Source organism: Chamaea fasciata, unplaced genomic scaffold (genome assembly GCF_029207755.1).
Source record: "Chamaea fasciata isolate MVZ Bird 193981 ecotype frontalis unplaced genomic scaffold, bChaFas1.0.hap1 SCAF_2, whole genome shotgun sequence".
NCBI classification, from domain to species: domain Eukaryota; kingdom Metazoa; phylum Chordata; class Aves; order Passeriformes; family Sylviidae; genus Chamaea; species Chamaea fasciata.
The window spans coordinates 46789236-46806014 of NW_027094087.1; the positions used below are offsets into that span (position 1 = coordinate 46789236).

Consider the following 16779-nt stretch of genomic DNA (forward strand, 5'->3'; position numbering starts at 1 on the left):
CCACCATGCCTGACCTGATGGTCACACAAAATGGGATAAATTGGTGAGGTATCAATTACCAAAGAGCAAGTCAAAGCTGTCTGGCTGCAAGGCATTATTAGAGATTTGAAGAACACCCATTCATATTGTGATGGTAGCCAGGCTCCCCAGGCAATGAAGTGTGTGCCAACCAAATCAGTTTTTTCTTGGATAAGTTACACCATGATGATTCCCAGTGAAGCTACAGGTGTTGAATCTTGCACAGAAATGGTTTAAAGGTGGGACACTGATTGTTTCAGAAACTACTATGCTAAGACACAGGCAACTGAGTGAAATCTGTAATGCTGCTAAAGTGGAATCTGCATTGTTAGCATAAATTCACACCCACAATGATTGTCATGAACACATTAGGCTAAACGCTGGGATGGATCAGAAGCACAGGATATTCCTGTAGAACCTTGGAGAGAGAAGCACAGCTGTTAGCTTGGTATGACAAGCTAATGTCACACCATGACATTTAATCCACCATGTAAGTAAACAAATAGATTTTTTCATCAGCAAAACCAATGAACCCTCAGAAGTTTTGTTGGCATAAAGGAATACTTAGGAGGGCACAGACAAGCAATATAGGTTGGAGCATTGCAGTGAAAAAAATACCCTGCTCAGAAATATAGCCTTATTCTCTCTCCAGTATTCTCTCTGACTGTCATCAGTGCTCACACCTGGTAGTTCACAGACCCAAGAAGCCACTATTTCTGACCTAAGCACAGCTACTGATAAAAAAGAGGATCTTGCCCTACCTCTACAGTACACCCTCACCCCTATGTTCCTGTTTACCAAGGAGATGTGTGTAGAAAAAATGCACAGGTATCATACTCAGTTATTGTAAGTGACAAGGGAACTTACTGCTCAGTGGTAGGCAGAAGCTGAAAAGAGGATATCGCACTGGGAAAGTAGCTTCTGAAGAGACTGGGGTAAGTATTTTCACTTCCTAACATTCCTAGCCTAGGTCTTGTAAACCCTGAGAGCAACTACTTCTAAGGTCAAACACATAGTGACTGCTTCAGAGAGCCTTGTTTTCAGGACTATGGGCTCCAACTCCAGGCACACAATAATTAAATTACACCCTGTACCTAGTCCAGCACTGTGGTCCTACCTACAGCTTTCCTTTTTATGCCTTATTTCCAGACCTAGGCCTATTTGTATAGTTTTCCTTCTGAGAAGCAAAGTTTGCAGTTGAGGCTGCTCTCAATTGAATTCAACACTGCTGGCTTTTAAATCAGCATGTTGCTGAAGTAGAACGAAATTTGATTTAAAAAATTATGGCTCTGTGGCACACTGGCTGAGAGTCACCAACACATGAGATGAATCCCAGCCTGTGTTTCTAGGAGATTCCATTGAAACAATCACACAGACTGCATTTCTAAACAGTGCCATTTCATTTCACTTCTAAAAGCACTGTCTTTTAAAATAAATTATTTGAAAAGCAATATAAAGAAAAGGTTAATTGTATTCAGGTACCAGAATGACTCAGTTCAGATTAATCTCTTGGCTCTCCTGGACTGGTTGTAAGTGCAAACAGACTTTTTCCTTAGCAAGGGAGCTATAAACATACACTGCATATCTGCAAGTAAAGAACAGACACATTGAAAACAAACCAAAACAGCTGAGAGACAAAATTAACACCCAGGAATGGAATTACCTAGAACTGTGATCAAAGCAGTTTGATTCGGATGAGCAGTAGAGGAACAGGTGTAATGTCCAGTGTCATTTCTTTCTACTGCTAAAACAGACACATACTGGATCCGAATTGCTGAGGAGTCTGCTTGATATTCTAATCCTTTGTAGTAGATACCCTGGTTTTCAACAGAGATTCATATTTAATCAGTTGACACTGCCCAATAAAACTAATTTTAAAATATGCCCTGTCTTTTTACCTGCTTAACTTCTCTGTTTTCAAAAGATAGTTGTATTCCAAATTTGTAATTATGGTGAACAGCTCTGCATCTGACCAGCAATGGTTCCCCGACCTTAAGTAGTAGTTCAGGTAAAGGTGCTGCTTGTCTTTCATTTAAATCTACAAAATCAAAATATAGACATTGAAACAACCATCACTTTGCCTGGAAAATGCTCAGTTAGATCAACATTTTTTCTGCTAATGCTGTATAGATACTAATTTTTACATTGTAATGATAATTACCATAATAATGAAATTAGTAACCTTCATGGATTTAGATGTCTCAAAACAAATTTTGTCATGATTCACAAGACACCTTTAGGGCACAATGTAGCATAGATCTTAGCTCAGGTTGGGTTTATTTAAAAAAAAAAAAAACAGGAAAGAAAACCTGAGTGGAGATATTAGTTAATAATTATATACAAATATATATGTTTGAGAACACTTTGGAGAGTTTTTCCATGCACACAGTCCTAAAAGCATGAACAAAAAGTCAATACAAGCATAGCAAATGTAGAAAGGCAAGAAGCTTTTTACAGAGACCACAAAGAGGTATTGGAATTAAGTTTTTAACATGTGACAGAGCAATCATATTCACTGTTAGCTTTATTCCAGTGATTACAAACAAGTAGCTTAGACCAGAAATCATGCTCAGATGGGTAGTGCAACTAAGTTCAGCAGCAGGATTGAGCTCATATGCAAGTAAACCTTAGAGGGAGTTACCTATTGTAAAGAGGCTGGTGCATTCCCTGCCCAGGACATTAACAGCACAGCACCATATATAAGTTTGAAATAATTCATGTTGCACCATCTGGATGCCATCTATTTCTCCAGTTTCTTCATGCCTTTTATAAGGGCAACTGCAATTACAAGCATAATTATTCATTTACTCATTTGGTTGACTTCAAGAAAATAAATCTGATAAATCTCCAAACCATGAGAATACGCAAACAATTGTGGGAAAACTGGATCTCATATATTGAATAAAAAGGAACTAGGAAAGATGAAGATAAGAAAATAAAAATGTCACAGTCTAGGCAGAAATGTGGGCTGAAATGACCCGCATATGCTCAGACTGGTTCTTAGACAGGTAATGATGTGATCAAAACCCAGACAAGAGCAAAATCAGAGGCTGAGCTTTCACACCACACCTCTGATTTCCTGGTTGTGGGAGGTGCTGCAAATCCAGCAACCATTATGAGATCCAGACCCTGAACTACCATGCTGCAGAGAAAGGCATTATTGCCCCTGTTAATAGAATAAACTTCATATATTAATAGAATGGGAAACATTATTTAGCTCACAAAATCATGATCCCTTGTCTTCTCAGCTCTAATGCTCCTGGTGAATTTCTCAGTGATTGGAAAAAAGGAAACACTGCATAATTTTAAAAAAGGAAAGGAAAACCATGGGGACTGCCAACCTGTCAGCCTTACCGCTGGGAAGGTCACAGAACAGAACCTCCTAGAAGTTCTGCTAAGGCACAGGGACATGATTTGAAACAGTCCGCATGGCTTCACCAAGGGCAGTCCTGCCTGATCAGCCTACTGGTCTTCTGTGACGGAGTGACAATATCAGTGGACAAGGGAATGGCAACAGATGCCATCTGTCTTGATTTCTGTAAAGCTGTGGACATGCTCCCCCCAGCATCCTTCTCTCTAAATTGGAGAGATACAGATTTGATGGGTGGACTGTTTGGTGAACGAGACTGGTTGGATGGTTGCATTCAGAGAGTGGTGGTCAATGTCTTGGTGTCCAGCTGGCCCTCAGAGACAAGGAGTGTCCCTCAGGGCTCTGTACTGGGACCAGTACTAATATCTTCATCAATGACATAGACAGTGGGAAGCTTACAGATGGCACCAAGCTGCGTGGTACACTGGCACACATGATGGATGGGATGGCATCCAGGGGGACCTGGAAAAGCTCAAGACATGGGCCTATGGGAAACTCATGGGGTTCAACAAAGCTAGGCACAAGGTGCTGCACCTGTGTCAGGGCAATCCCTGGTATCCAATCCAGGCTGGATGAATAGAGCTTGGGCAGCCTGGCTGAGAAGGACTTGGGAGAACTGACGGGTGAAAAGTTGGACTTGATTCAGCTATGTGCACTTGCGCCCAAAAAGCAATTGTTATTCTGAGCTGCATCAACAGAAGCGTGGCCAGCAGGTGAAGGGAGATGATTCTGACCCCTGCTACACTCTGATGAGACCCCACCCAGAGGATTGCATCCATGGGGCCTTCAACATAAGAAAGATGTGGCCATATTGCAGAGAGTCCAGAGGAGGCCACAAAGAAGTTCAGAGGGCTAGAGCACCTCTCCTATGGAGACAGCTGGGATTGGTCAGCCTGGAAAAATGAAGGCTCTGGGAAGGCCTTAAAGCTGCCTTCCAGTAGTTAAAGAGGGTTTATCAGTGAGATCAAGATAAACCTTTTAGCAGGGCCTGTTACAAAAGGACAAGGGGTAATGGTTTCAAATTAAAGAATGTAAATCTAGACTAGATATAAGGAATATGGGGGGGGGGGGGGTTGCAAATGCTCCATGATTGGAAACACTCAAGGTCAAGGCTCTGAGGAACCTGATTACATTGAAGATGTATCTGCATATTGCAGTGCACTTAGACTTTAAAGATGAACTTTAAAGGTCCTTTCCAATTCAAACTGTTCTACGACTGTAAGATTCAAATTTAAAAACAATGTGAAAAACTAGATGGAAACAAGATGCCTTTGATTTGCTCTTGTGACATCAAAATATGAATCTGGAATGACATTTCTGAAGCCAAGAGCTGACAATTTCCAGAAGAGCACAATAGTCAAAATTTCTAGGAAAAATGTGTTGCAGCACTTCCAAATGGATCACGTGGATATGAGTTTTCAACAAGCATGTGGGTGTGCCAACCAGCAGAGCCCATCTCCAAAAATTCTGAATCAAAAGCTCTTCTTCAGTTATCTCCCCAGCTCAGTAGGCACACTAAGCAGTGTAGAATCGTGGAGTCATTGAAGTTGGAGAAGACCTCTAAGATTATTGAGTCCAACCATCAACCGAACTCTGCCACGTTCACCACTAAACCAGGTCTCCAAGTGCCATGTTACATGTTTTTGAACACTTCCAGGGATGCTGATTCAATTGCTTCCTTTGGCAGCCTGTTACACTGCTTAGCAACCCCACCAGTGAAGAAACTTTTCCTAATACACAGTCTAAACCTCTCACAGCACATCTGCAGGTCATTTCTTCTCACCCTGTCTCTTCAGAAGATGGCAAACTTTTAGTTTCAACATGCATATAAACATACACATACCTCTTTTCAGGTGTTTTGCAGAATATCCATTCCACAGAGGCCTGGGGGTAGCTCTCAGATATGCACTTGATAGAATCTGATTTTTCTCTTTTCCTGAAATAGGGTTTGGCTGGTTTTTCTGATAAAAATCATGCAAATGTTTAAGTAAGCTGAAATAATTTTGAAACGCTGTTTAGCTCATTTTGTAGTACACAAAGATACAGAGCTATGATTTGTTTCAGGATTTTCAGCACTGAGGGAGCAGAAAATGATTAAGCCCTTGGGGTATTGTGGGTTGGTCTCATGAGCTTTTCGGCCTTGATTGCTAAATACACAGCTTCCCTGTACCAAAGGCCTGCCTCTATATGCCAGGGGATAATCCTGAGACTGAAACTGAAAGGTGTTAATTTGCTGTGGTTGCTATTCCTTCCACTGGGCAGGAGCACCTGTGATTTTGAAATCACACCCTAAGCCTGTCCATTGGTGGAGTATCTGCTGAGACTACAAAATCTGTACACAAAATGGAGTTTGCTCCATCAGATCAGACACATGATGGAGACAGAAAGGGTGATAATGACTTCTGGAAACCAGCAAACTTCTCTACCCTGTGTCTGTAACCCAGAGGGAAAGGATTCCTAGACAATTCCCAGCACCCTGAACCTCCAGGCACAGACTGGACTAGGAACAAAAAATTTAATGTATTAAAACTGCTAAAAATTTGACTCAAAAAAGCACTGAGTCCACTTTTAAGTCATCTTTCAATGAAATTGCAGCTGCCACGTGTAAAAGCGACATTTTCCTCAGTTATACTTCCATTGTGGGCAAGGTGACGCACTAAGGTGAAAGTAATACTCCTGGCTTTATAATTTCTTTCCTCATTTATGTCTTATAGGATAGGCCTAAGAGGTATTTTTTACCTACAGAGATTCACATTCAATTTGAAGGATTCACACCTAGCCTGAAGGATTTTGTAAGGGATGTAATTATGACATTAAATTCACAGGAGCAAAGAGAAAGCAATCCAAGCAATTGATATGGAAAGGCCTTTACCGACATTGTTTCAAACTATTCTTGCTTGCACATGTAATAACACTTTTTACCTCTAAAGCCTAATTGATATAGAGATGGCAATTCTTAATGAAAGGTTTAATACCTTGTTCCCACAATGAAGCTGTTAAAATTATAATTGAGGCACGCAGTAAGCTTTCAAATTAAACAAGAAGAGATTGGAGGTGACTTTTCTATCACCAGAGAGAGAAAAAAAAAAAAAAAAGTTAAGCAGAAGAAATACTTTAAAAACAAATAAAGAGGGAAAACCAAATGTTGATTAGTCACGATTTATTAAAATCAAGGCAAGTAATAGCGCTTGTTAAACCTGGAAGGGTTTGCTAGTCTTTTAGCTGTTTGGATTGAGGTTTTGCCTTTGAAATTTCTTTTTGCAGTTTTAAATTTTATCTCTAAATTTGTCCCTTTCAAAACAAAATAATATAATCTTTCTATTCTGTTAAAAAATCATGTCACCATGTGTCTTTACGGTTTGGGTTTTTTTTTTTTTTTTTGAGATGGTTTTGGACAACCCTAGTCAGAAACAGAAGCTTGCTCTTTGTTGCAGCTGTTGCCTTTGCATCAGAGATGTCACTTGTGTGAGCCTTGAGAAAATCAAATCCACTCCCACTGGGAGCCTTTCAAAAAGTTTACCTCACAGGTGCTGTCATGAGCATTTAACAACAGCTAAAACCTCAACTTCTTGGGCAGGCTTGTGTTGAGCAGCTGCAGAACTGATGGGTTTTGCTTTAAAAGACAATGAACAAGTCAAAGCTGGCACTGAGAAGAGGGATCTTCTCTTTCCCCTTTCCTCAGTGTATCTCCTCCCGCCCCCAGAACTGTAAAAGGAAAAGCAGTGAGAGAAGTGAGATACCCAGCAGCAGGCACGAGTGGAAAAGTGGCAGCGGGTCAAAGTGTGACGAGAGTAAAAAAGGGACATCCCGATCTGGTCCAGATTACAGCTCAGCTAGCAACACCAACAATAAACAGGTTAAAATGAAAGCAAACAAATCTAGCCCACGAACCTTGAAAGCCACCATCAATTTGTCCCTTTTGCCACAGAGGGGAATTTTTCACAGGGGAGAAGAAAGCTTCTGCACATTTACATCTTTATTTGTTCATTTGCACAGTTTATTGACTAGAGAAAGCTGACTCACATAGTTTGTAGCTGTAGACTACAGCCTCTGAAGACAGCTCCAAGTGCTATGCTAATCTAGGAAGGTGCTTGAAGTGCAGCACCTTAAAGCTTCATTGCTTTGACCAAACTTGAGCCTCTGCCCTTGAACTTATTGATGGAATGACCCTTTCATGTAGATATACTTACTTCGGATGAGAACAGGCACAACTACTGTGTAATTGCCAGTTTTACTTGTGACCAAGAGGGTGTATTTTCCAGCTTCTCCTTCTTTTATTTGGGAAAAAGCCAACGATGTAATGTATCTATAAAACAGAAAGTAAAGTTGTATTTGTTATGCTAATATGAAGAAGGTAATATGCAGCACACACAATTAAATGTTAGCTCTTAATGCTTACAAAAACCTTTCAAAGACACTGGTATTCATTATTTACATAGTGCCCTTCAACCTGAAATGCTTCCTTCATGTGTCTTCCTACACAAGCAGCACACAGGAATTTACAGCCACAGTACCACATGCTTAATCTGAGCATTGGGTAGGATGGCCTTCCTGAGCTTGAGGCAGGTCAGGAGCTCCACAGCCAAATGCTTTACCTACAGTCTCATTCTAGAAGTTTTGCATGAGGAGGCAATCATGCAGTCTCAGGTTCCAGTCCAAGTTTGGCTGTGAGAGTTAGAATGCTGTTGCTGTTCTTGATCTGCACTCGGATCCTAAAAGTTACATAATTCTTCATGACTCTATTTCTTTGACTATAAAATTACAATTTTTCCTCATGAACGTTGCAAAGCTCAAATCCATCAATGTCAGAGAGTGCCTGGAGACCCCCATGCATGATGCTATAGAAATTAAAAGAACAAGCTTATTTTAAAATGATCTTGGTTTTAAGATTCATATATGTACATTGACCTAAATGACAATCAGTAATGTGCTTCTGGGTGGCAACAGTTAAGGATTAAGAGATTGAAAAAGATAATGCATAACATGAAATCAAACACAGCCACAGTCACAGAAAACATTCAATTTGCATTCCAAAAGAAAAGATCTCTTAAAGGATCTTTGATCCAATACATCCCTTGACTTACCTATTCTCTGAGTCCAAAGAAAGTTTACAGGCTTTGCTCTTTTTAAAGAACCAAAAGCATGAAATGACACTTGAAATATTCATTGTTATTCTTAATTCAATATCTTCAAATACATTGACTTCCACATTTTTAAGTGTTTGGTAGATGTTCTCTGTTCCTTGAGAATTCAAGTAACATTCAAGATCTTCAAAAATATTAGAAACCTGGAAAGCAGGAGGACAGAGTCTTAGGTATTTATTAGCAGTTAGCTTTATTTACTTTTTTTTTTTCATTCAAATATTCTTAAAGGATGCTCTTTTTTGCACTTCTACCATCCAACCTACTAATAAATATGTTGAATTCTACTGCATGAGGAAACTCTATAGGGTTCCTGTTGAATTAGTCAATTCTGTCCTCTAGATGGACACCACAGAACAATCTTAGCCAGGGCCATGATAATTTCAGTTAGTGATACAGGTTATTCTTTACACTTGATTTTGTTTCCTTTTATTTAGAACCTTAGGGAGACATAGAACTATAATAAAACCTTTCTGTTTGCAACCTGGATGCAAAGGCAGGGTCAGAATGTTGGGTTTATTATAGCATCTCACTGCTTGTCACTGCATCATCTGGCTAGATTTCTCCTCAACTCCTTGGGGTCTTTACAGGGTAAGGAACATTTGGGCTGGACACTGTCATATTTGTAATTTCCTCACCCCTGTGTACAGCCAAGGGAGAATTGCAAACAGAAACAGAATCTTCCACATTTATTCTGAAAGCCACCGATGGATTAATGAGTCTCTAAGATTAGCTGCAGCAAAAGGTGGCAAGTAAGCAGCTCCATCTGAAAAGGAGCCCTAAATGTCTCCATTGCTTTGTTGGGTGAATTTTATCCAATGTAAGTTTATGAAAGGACAGAGTTCATTGCATCCCCATTTTGCTTGTTTGGTTGGTTCTTCTCATGCCTCTCTCCTTTTTCCTTTCTCTCAACCTGAGAAGTACCTAGAAATAACAGCCATATTCTGCCTTGTCAGATAAAAGGTCAGCACAGCTTTGGCTGCTATACCTTTATTTATTATTTGAATTATTGATTTATTTGTTCAGGAATGAAAAAGATTCCATAAGACTTCCTTGAAACAAGAATCCTCAGTAAATTTTTTAACTGCAGGTCTCAGCTGATTTATAATTTAGTTACACACCACCTCCACCTGGCTTTCTACCATTTTGAATCAGAAGAGAAGAAAATAAAAATGTATTTGATTCATTGTCCAGCTCTGGTGTTTAAGTCAAGGTTTGGACCTGGCAGGGTTTTATGGGGTTTGGTGGTGGTACAGCTTCCCTGTCAGTCCCAGCAGCTATGGCACACACACACCACAGCCTTGGCAGTCTCCTCTTAAGGGCACATGTTCTCATATGTATTTTTACACTGATATGTTGCCAGCAACATTCAGCAATATTCAAGCTTGCTGATATAAGACAACATCAAAATGTTAATTAAAAAGCCAGTTTTAGAGAAAACTGGTACTTAACTATTCACAGTTTCAAAGTACAAATTTTCAGATACATATCCCTCTAACCTTCTGAAGCCATATTTGGCATAAGCCTGGTGATTTTGACTGTGATGTCCTCACATTGTAAAGGCTTAAGGTGTTACAACTTCCTGGGAAGGTATTTCTGGAATGGACAGGAACATTTCACAAGCAACTTGTTCTCTATTATATCACCTTAGGAGATACTGATGTCTCTGGTGCTACTGAACCTTCATCCTTCTGGCTGATAAACCCACACGTGATCTCAGATGTATTTTGAGCCATTGTAGAAGTGAAAGTAACTGCTGCCATAACAAAAACTGCAAGACAGAAATAGAAATAATATGCAATAAAGTCTAGATGTCTGCTATGGTACAGTAATTTTAATTAAAATACAGCAAAACTGTAGAAAGATTACATCTTTAAAAAAAAAACCAAATAAACTGAATATGCAAACATACTGTATGAATTTGCTAACTCTGCATTTGTGTATTGAAGCTGAGTGGAAGCTCTATTTGGAGAATCTTTCAAAAGCACAGGCACATCACACTTTACAAGTATGTCCCATAATACTGAATAGAAAGTCTAAAGACAAAAGCCACTGTGTGTTATAGAGGCTCCTTTAGAAACAACATTACCAAACACAGATGTTCTTTTGCACTTCTCTTTTGCATCCTGATGTTGGAAAGCACCAAACCAAAAGCAGCACAGGTCAGTGTTTGCCCACTGTGAGATGTAGGATGATCATGCACCTTCCTTCCCATAGAAGGCAAAAGGAAGGACTGGGAAAATGAAGAACCTCCTGCTGTAGGAGATCAAGTTTGAAAACATCTAAGGAACCTGAAGGTGAACAAGTCCATGGGACCTGATGAGATGCATCTGAGAATCCTGAGGGAGCTGGCAGAGGAAGTAAGCCCCTATCCATCATATTTGAGAAGGTCTGTCAGTCCTGTGACATTCCCACTGATAGGAAAAGGGAAAATATAAGTCCTCTTTTCAAAGGGAGAAAAAAAAAACAAAAACCAAGACCTGGGGAGCTAGTGGACAGGCAGTCTCAGTGCCTGTCAAGATTATGGAGTAGATCCTCCTGGAAACTCTGAGAAGGCACATGGAAAATAAGGAGGTGACTGGTGACAGCCAACATGACTTCACTAAGGGAAAATGGCACCTGGCAAATCTGGTGGTCTTCTGTGATAGGGTTACAGCTTTGGTGTGTGAGGGAAGAGACACTGACATCATTTACCCAGACTTGTGCAAAGAATTGGCCACTGTTCTGCAAAAAACTTTGTGTCTAAACTGGAGAGACATGAATTTGACAGAGGCACCAATTAGTGGAGAAGGAATTGCCTGGATGGTCAATGGCTTGATCTCCAAGCAGAGAGCAGTGATGAGTGGTATTCCTGAGGGATCAGAATTGGGACCAATATGGTTCAACATCTTTATCAATGACATGGACAGTGGGATCAAGTGCACCCTCAGCAAGTTTGATTATGACAGCAAGCTATGTGCTGCAGTCAACACACTGGAGAGAAGGGATGCCATCCAGAGGGACCTGGATTAGCTTGAGTGATGAGCCTGTGGGAATCTCATAAGACCAAGTGCAGGGTGCTGCATCTGGGTCAGGGCAATCCCAAGCACAAACACAGGCTGAGTGGAACATGGATTGACAGCAGCCCTGGGCAGAAGGACTCAGGAGTGTTGGTGGATGAGAAGCTCAACATAAGCTGGCAGTGCACACTTGCAGCACAGAGATCCAGCTTGATCCTGGGGTGCATCAAAAGCAGTGTGGGCAGCAGGTCAAGGAAGGGGATTCTGCTCCTCTATTCTGCACTCGTGAGACCCCACCTGGAGAGTTGTCTTAAGCTCCGGGGTACAGAAGGACATGGAGTCATTGGAGCATGCCCAGAGGAGAGCCACAAAGATTATCAGAGGTCAAGATGACCTGTCCTATGGAGACAGGCTGAGAGATCTGGGGCTGTTTTGCCTGGAGAAGAGAAGGCTCTGGTGAGGCCTTTTAGCACCTTGCAGGCACCTGAAGGGAGCTAGAAGACAGCTGGGGGGGAATGTTTTACAAAGACATGTAGTGATAGCACATGGGGGAGTGTTTAAACTGAAAGAGGACAGGTTTAGATTAAATGTTAGGAAGAAATTCCTCACTGGGAGGGTGTTGAGGGACTGGATGAGGTTGGCCAGAGGATGTCCCAAGTAGCAGAAGTCCTTTATCCTTATGCATAAAGAGCAGAGTGGGAAAACTTCTGATTCCTCAAAGGCATCATCTCTCCAGAATGCTTCCTATAAACCTTTCTGCAGGGACTGCAGCTTGAAAGGTTACCTTTTAGCCTTAAAGGAGCTACAGTAAGCATGCATCCACCACTACACCAAACAGAAGTAAGACTGCACAACTAGCTGGGTGAAACGTGTCTGATTTCCATTAATTCCTAAAGCCAGCCGTCAACAGTACAAATGAGCAGTGAATCATAAAATAACATTTTTCTCCTGGAAACCTGAAATATTTTTGCCCTCAGGCCGTGGCTTTTTTGCTTTGTTTTCTTTTTTTCCCCCTCAGCTCCTGGGACGATGGCACATAAAGCTAGCCACAGAATTGAAAGAAGGAAAAAAGGTGAATATATCACAAAGTACTTGAAGAATGAATGTGATGAGTCTCTTTCTGCAGGAAATGAAGGAACAAAACTGGAAGTAGGAAGAAATTAGTAAGAATCATTACCATCTCCTCCTTGCCATTTGTGTCTTCTGAAACTGTCTGAGCTCTGAGCTGGCAACACTTTGACAACCTCTTCTCCTTGCCATAGTGTATTAAGGATGAGTCTTTCTCATTCAGCCACCAACATACACTTTATTTTGGTTGCCACCTTTCCACAGCATGCACAGGCAATCGTCTGCATTTGCAGATGTCTGAGTAAAACCCTGCATGTCATCCCCAAGAAAGAGGAATGTGATTTCTTTGTGGAGACATGTTTCTCCATCCATTGACTATAAAAATAATAATAGCACTTCTTGAGACAGGGAGTGCCAGAAGGCAGCTAAAAGGAGGTATGCATTAGGTATCTATACCAAGCATGCTGAGTTCCTTCCATCATTGCAACTCAGGTTTCTAGCTCCCTCCCTAGCCTTTCACGAAGTCCTTCTCTGCTCAGCTTTCTTCACTTCTGTTGGTTTTGTTGGCTGATTCTGCTTTCACCCTTTCCAAGGCAGAGACCATTCACCTGGCTCAGGGCCAGGGATTTAACTGATGGAAACTCACCTATGTCCTCTGATTTCTAAAACACACTATCAGAAACCACCTGAAAATATGACCTCAAAAGCTCAACTCAGTTGGCTTGCTGAGTATTGCCTTGCTTAAGCCTTCTGATGTGTGAATAATTTTATCTTCTGACTGTACAAGCTAAGCCAGTGTATCCCAATGTGCCATTACTCCACTTTGCTCATGTTGCCTCATTAGAGGCAACATGTTCCTAAGGCCACAGCAGAAAAGGGAAGGATGTATTTAAACACCAACAGGGAGCAGATTTGCAGCTAAAAGTTAGACAGCTGTAGCAACCAGACTGTGAGTGAGACATGCAAACAAAGTGTCTGATGAGCTGGAACTGCATCTGTAAAGGACGGTATATGGGACTATGCTGGAAATAGTGAGTGCCCTGACAACCTCATGTGCAAGTGGAAATGGGACTTCTTTTCATGTAAACTGCAACAGCTTACCACTGCTGTGGTGTACCTTTATTCCTATGAAGATTTTTAGGGTATGGAAGGATGTTTTGAACCTGACACGATTCCAGATGCTTTACAGTGAGAAACAAATGAGTATTGTGGTAGTAAGAAGTATTTACATGATATCGAGTGGCCTAAATTTGTGTAGGTCTTGAAGACTTGTGTAGGACAAAATAGAAAATCAGAGCATGAATGAACCTCTCAGAAAAAGTAAAATCAAGAAAAGAAACATTGGGAAAATGGTAATGCTCTGATTCACTGTCTTGATCTTTCAGCTTCTACCTGGCCTGTTCAACAGCTTCTGTTATGGTCTGCACATCAGCCATCCTCCTGAAAACCCAAATTAAGAACTGCAGGGACTGAAAGCACTGGGTAAAGAATATCAAATATGTAGCATGTGTAATCATATTGTCTGTTGCTGAACTAGAGGGAAGCTGAAATGAAAATAAATTGCTGCCTCTGAACAACGTTTGTTTATGCCTGCTTTCCATCTTCATTATCTTTTTATAGGTTATACAAAAATAAAGGCAGTAGGAGAAATCTTGTTCATACTGCAGTCAGACAAACATCTAGCTGCCATAGACAGAGGCTTCATCAAGATACGTTGGCACATACTTGGGGAAATGCCTGTAAAAGGCAAAAAGGGAGATTACATGTTATGGTGCTGACAAGAAAGGCCTGAACCTACTGGAGAGATACCAAACCAAGAAGCTCTGTTTAAGCTAGTTCAGCTATCAGATGAATGGAACTTGCTTCAGAAATTTTATTTTCAAATGGGGGGGGGGGGGGGGTGGTGGTGACAAAAGTAGGCTTTGGAAGACTGGGAAAATCACTCCAAAATGTGCTGAAAGTCTGAGTTAACCAGAAAGACAATAGCTTGGGAACTGGAGAACTGTGAAAGATGAAAAGCTTTCTCTTCATACCAAAGGAGGCATCTTGTATTTGTGTTCAGCTCAGGGTGCTTAATATTTTACATAGCAGTCAGGTCTTTCCTAGACATAGAACAATCTTCCACTCTACAACTCAGAAGATTTACACAAAGCAAACTATGATTTGGGACTCATTTGGCTTCTATGTCCTCTGCATGTGACTTTCTAGATCAACTTTCCAGAATTTTCTTCATGATCAGGGGAGGTAGATGGACCCTTTCTTCCAGGAAAACTTGCTATGTCTGTCATGACTTGCCTGAAAAAAAATCCTCAAAGTAGTGGCATGTATGAGCTTAATATTCACTCATTAACTCTTTAAAACCCTTACTTTTGCATGTGGTAGCCTTTTCCTCAAATCACCCCCAGAGTGGTGGATCTTGAAGTGAGAATTGTACTCAATACAAATAAGCTAAAAATGAGAGGGAGGCATGACAGGTAACAAAACCTGATCTTAAATTAATTCCTACCTTTTAATCATCTCTCATTTCTCACATCCAACTTAACCTTTTTCCTTCCTCATCAGCTTCCTTCCTCAGCATCTTCATCCTTTCAGTTTAAATAACTCCCATCTCAGAAAAACATGCACCTTGTGAGTTTGTTCCCATATGATGATGGGGCTGGAGGTGTTGCTTCGTGTTTTGGAATAATAACCATGTTAAAACAAGGTTTAACAAGCAAGGTGGGTAACAAGATGCCTCTGCTGCAGCTCATGCTAATTGTGACCAGCTGTTGTAACACTGGCTGGGGTATGTCTGGGTCAGGAGCAGTCATTTATCTGGTTTTACCACTTAATTACAATAAATGTCACGTGAATTGATTTAATTATTCACAGTCGTGTTCAAGCATGATTGAGATTTGAGATGGAAAGAAGAGTGTGATAGCTCTCTGTGGAGGGTTTAGAGGGAGGGGACAAGAATCTCTAGACTTGAATCACTGAGAAAGACAGTGATGAGAAGAGTGGAGCAGGAGAGATCGTGTGGTATCAGAATGAGCTTAATTCGGGTCTGTGTATCGAGTCAAAAACTAATAATGGGGTCCAACAACGATACTATACAACACTCTGGAATGTCACCGACACCTGCCGGTCTTGTTTGCCATGGCCTGCAGCTCTTCGCGCGGATTATTTTTCCACCCGCATCTGCCACCACCTCCTCCCCCGCCTCCTCTCCCCCCCCCCCCTCCCCACTCCTGTGCGATTTCTGCCACCCATGCAGGCGCTGGCACTCGGCGCTGTTTGCCCCGGGACAGCGTCCGTGCGGGAACCGCCACCACGGACACGCGGCGGCGGCGTGCGGGCAGCAGGGGGCGCTGCGGGCCCGCCCGGCCCCGCCCGGCCGCACACAGCCCCGCGCATCCTGGTGCTCCTGCGGGACTGCCGCCAGGATACAGGCGCGGCGCCGACCCCTAACTCGCCCAGTTCTGGCTCCTGCGTGATTGCAGAGGAGATGCCCTGCTTTGTTATATTCTTAGGGAACGAAACGTGGCACAGAAGTTCCTTGTAAATTCTTTCATGCGTTAGTTAAATCGCTGAAGACTGATTTTCTTTTCTCCTCCCCCCCCCCGGAGTCTCCAGCAAACATTTTCTGTTCTTTTATTGAATACTTCATATAAAATATAAAAATACATCAAAAAGTTAGGGAATAGTCTGTAACAAAGGTCTGATGAGGAGCGGCTGAGGGAGTTTAGCCTGGAGGAAAGAAGGCTCATGGGGGACCTTATCGCTCTCTACACCTACCTTAAAGACAGTGTAAAGAAACTACAACTACCTTAAAGAAAGCTGGGCATCAGCCGCTTCTCCTAGGTAACAAATCAGAGGATGAGAGGAAACGGACTCAAATTACGTCAAGGGAAGTTGGAAATCTTGGATTGGAAATCAGGAAAAATTTCTTCAAGAAAGTTTGGTCATGCGTTAGAACAGGGTGCCCAGAGAAGTGGTCGCATCACTATCCTTGGAGGTATTTAAAAGATGTGCAGATGTGGCACATCGGGACATGATTTAGTGGTGGATTTGGCAGTGCTGGATTAATGCTTGGACTTGATGATCTTAGAGCTCTTTTTCAATCTAAAGATTCTATGATTCTCTGATTTTGGAAAAAAATAGAAAAAAGTTTGGATTTTGTTTTCCTAAGAACAACTCATACAAT

At 41.5% G+C, this 16779-nt stretch overlaps 1 protein-coding gene across 1 annotated transcript in view; it reads right to left on the reverse strand.

Moving 5' to 3' along the window:
• FLT3 (fms related receptor tyrosine kinase 3) overlaps positions 1-16779 on the reverse strand; it is a 43637-nt gene that overhangs the window by 20742 nt on the left and 6116 nt on the right. Inside the window, exons 2-8 of the mRNA XM_066177437.1 lie at positions 10176-10300; positions 8473-8675; positions 7579-7694; positions 5232-5349; positions 2660-2796; positions 1917-2056; positions 1682-1835 (exon numbers count right to left, since the gene is read on the reverse strand). Of these exons, the coding sequence (XP_066033534.1) occupies positions 1682-1835; positions 1917-2056; positions 2660-2796; positions 5232-5349; positions 7579-7694; positions 8473-8675; positions 10176-10300 (993 nt within the window). The remainder of the gene's footprint in view (positions 1-1681; positions 1836-1916; positions 2057-2659; positions 2797-5231; positions 5350-7578; positions 7695-8472; positions 8676-10175; positions 10301-16779) is intronic.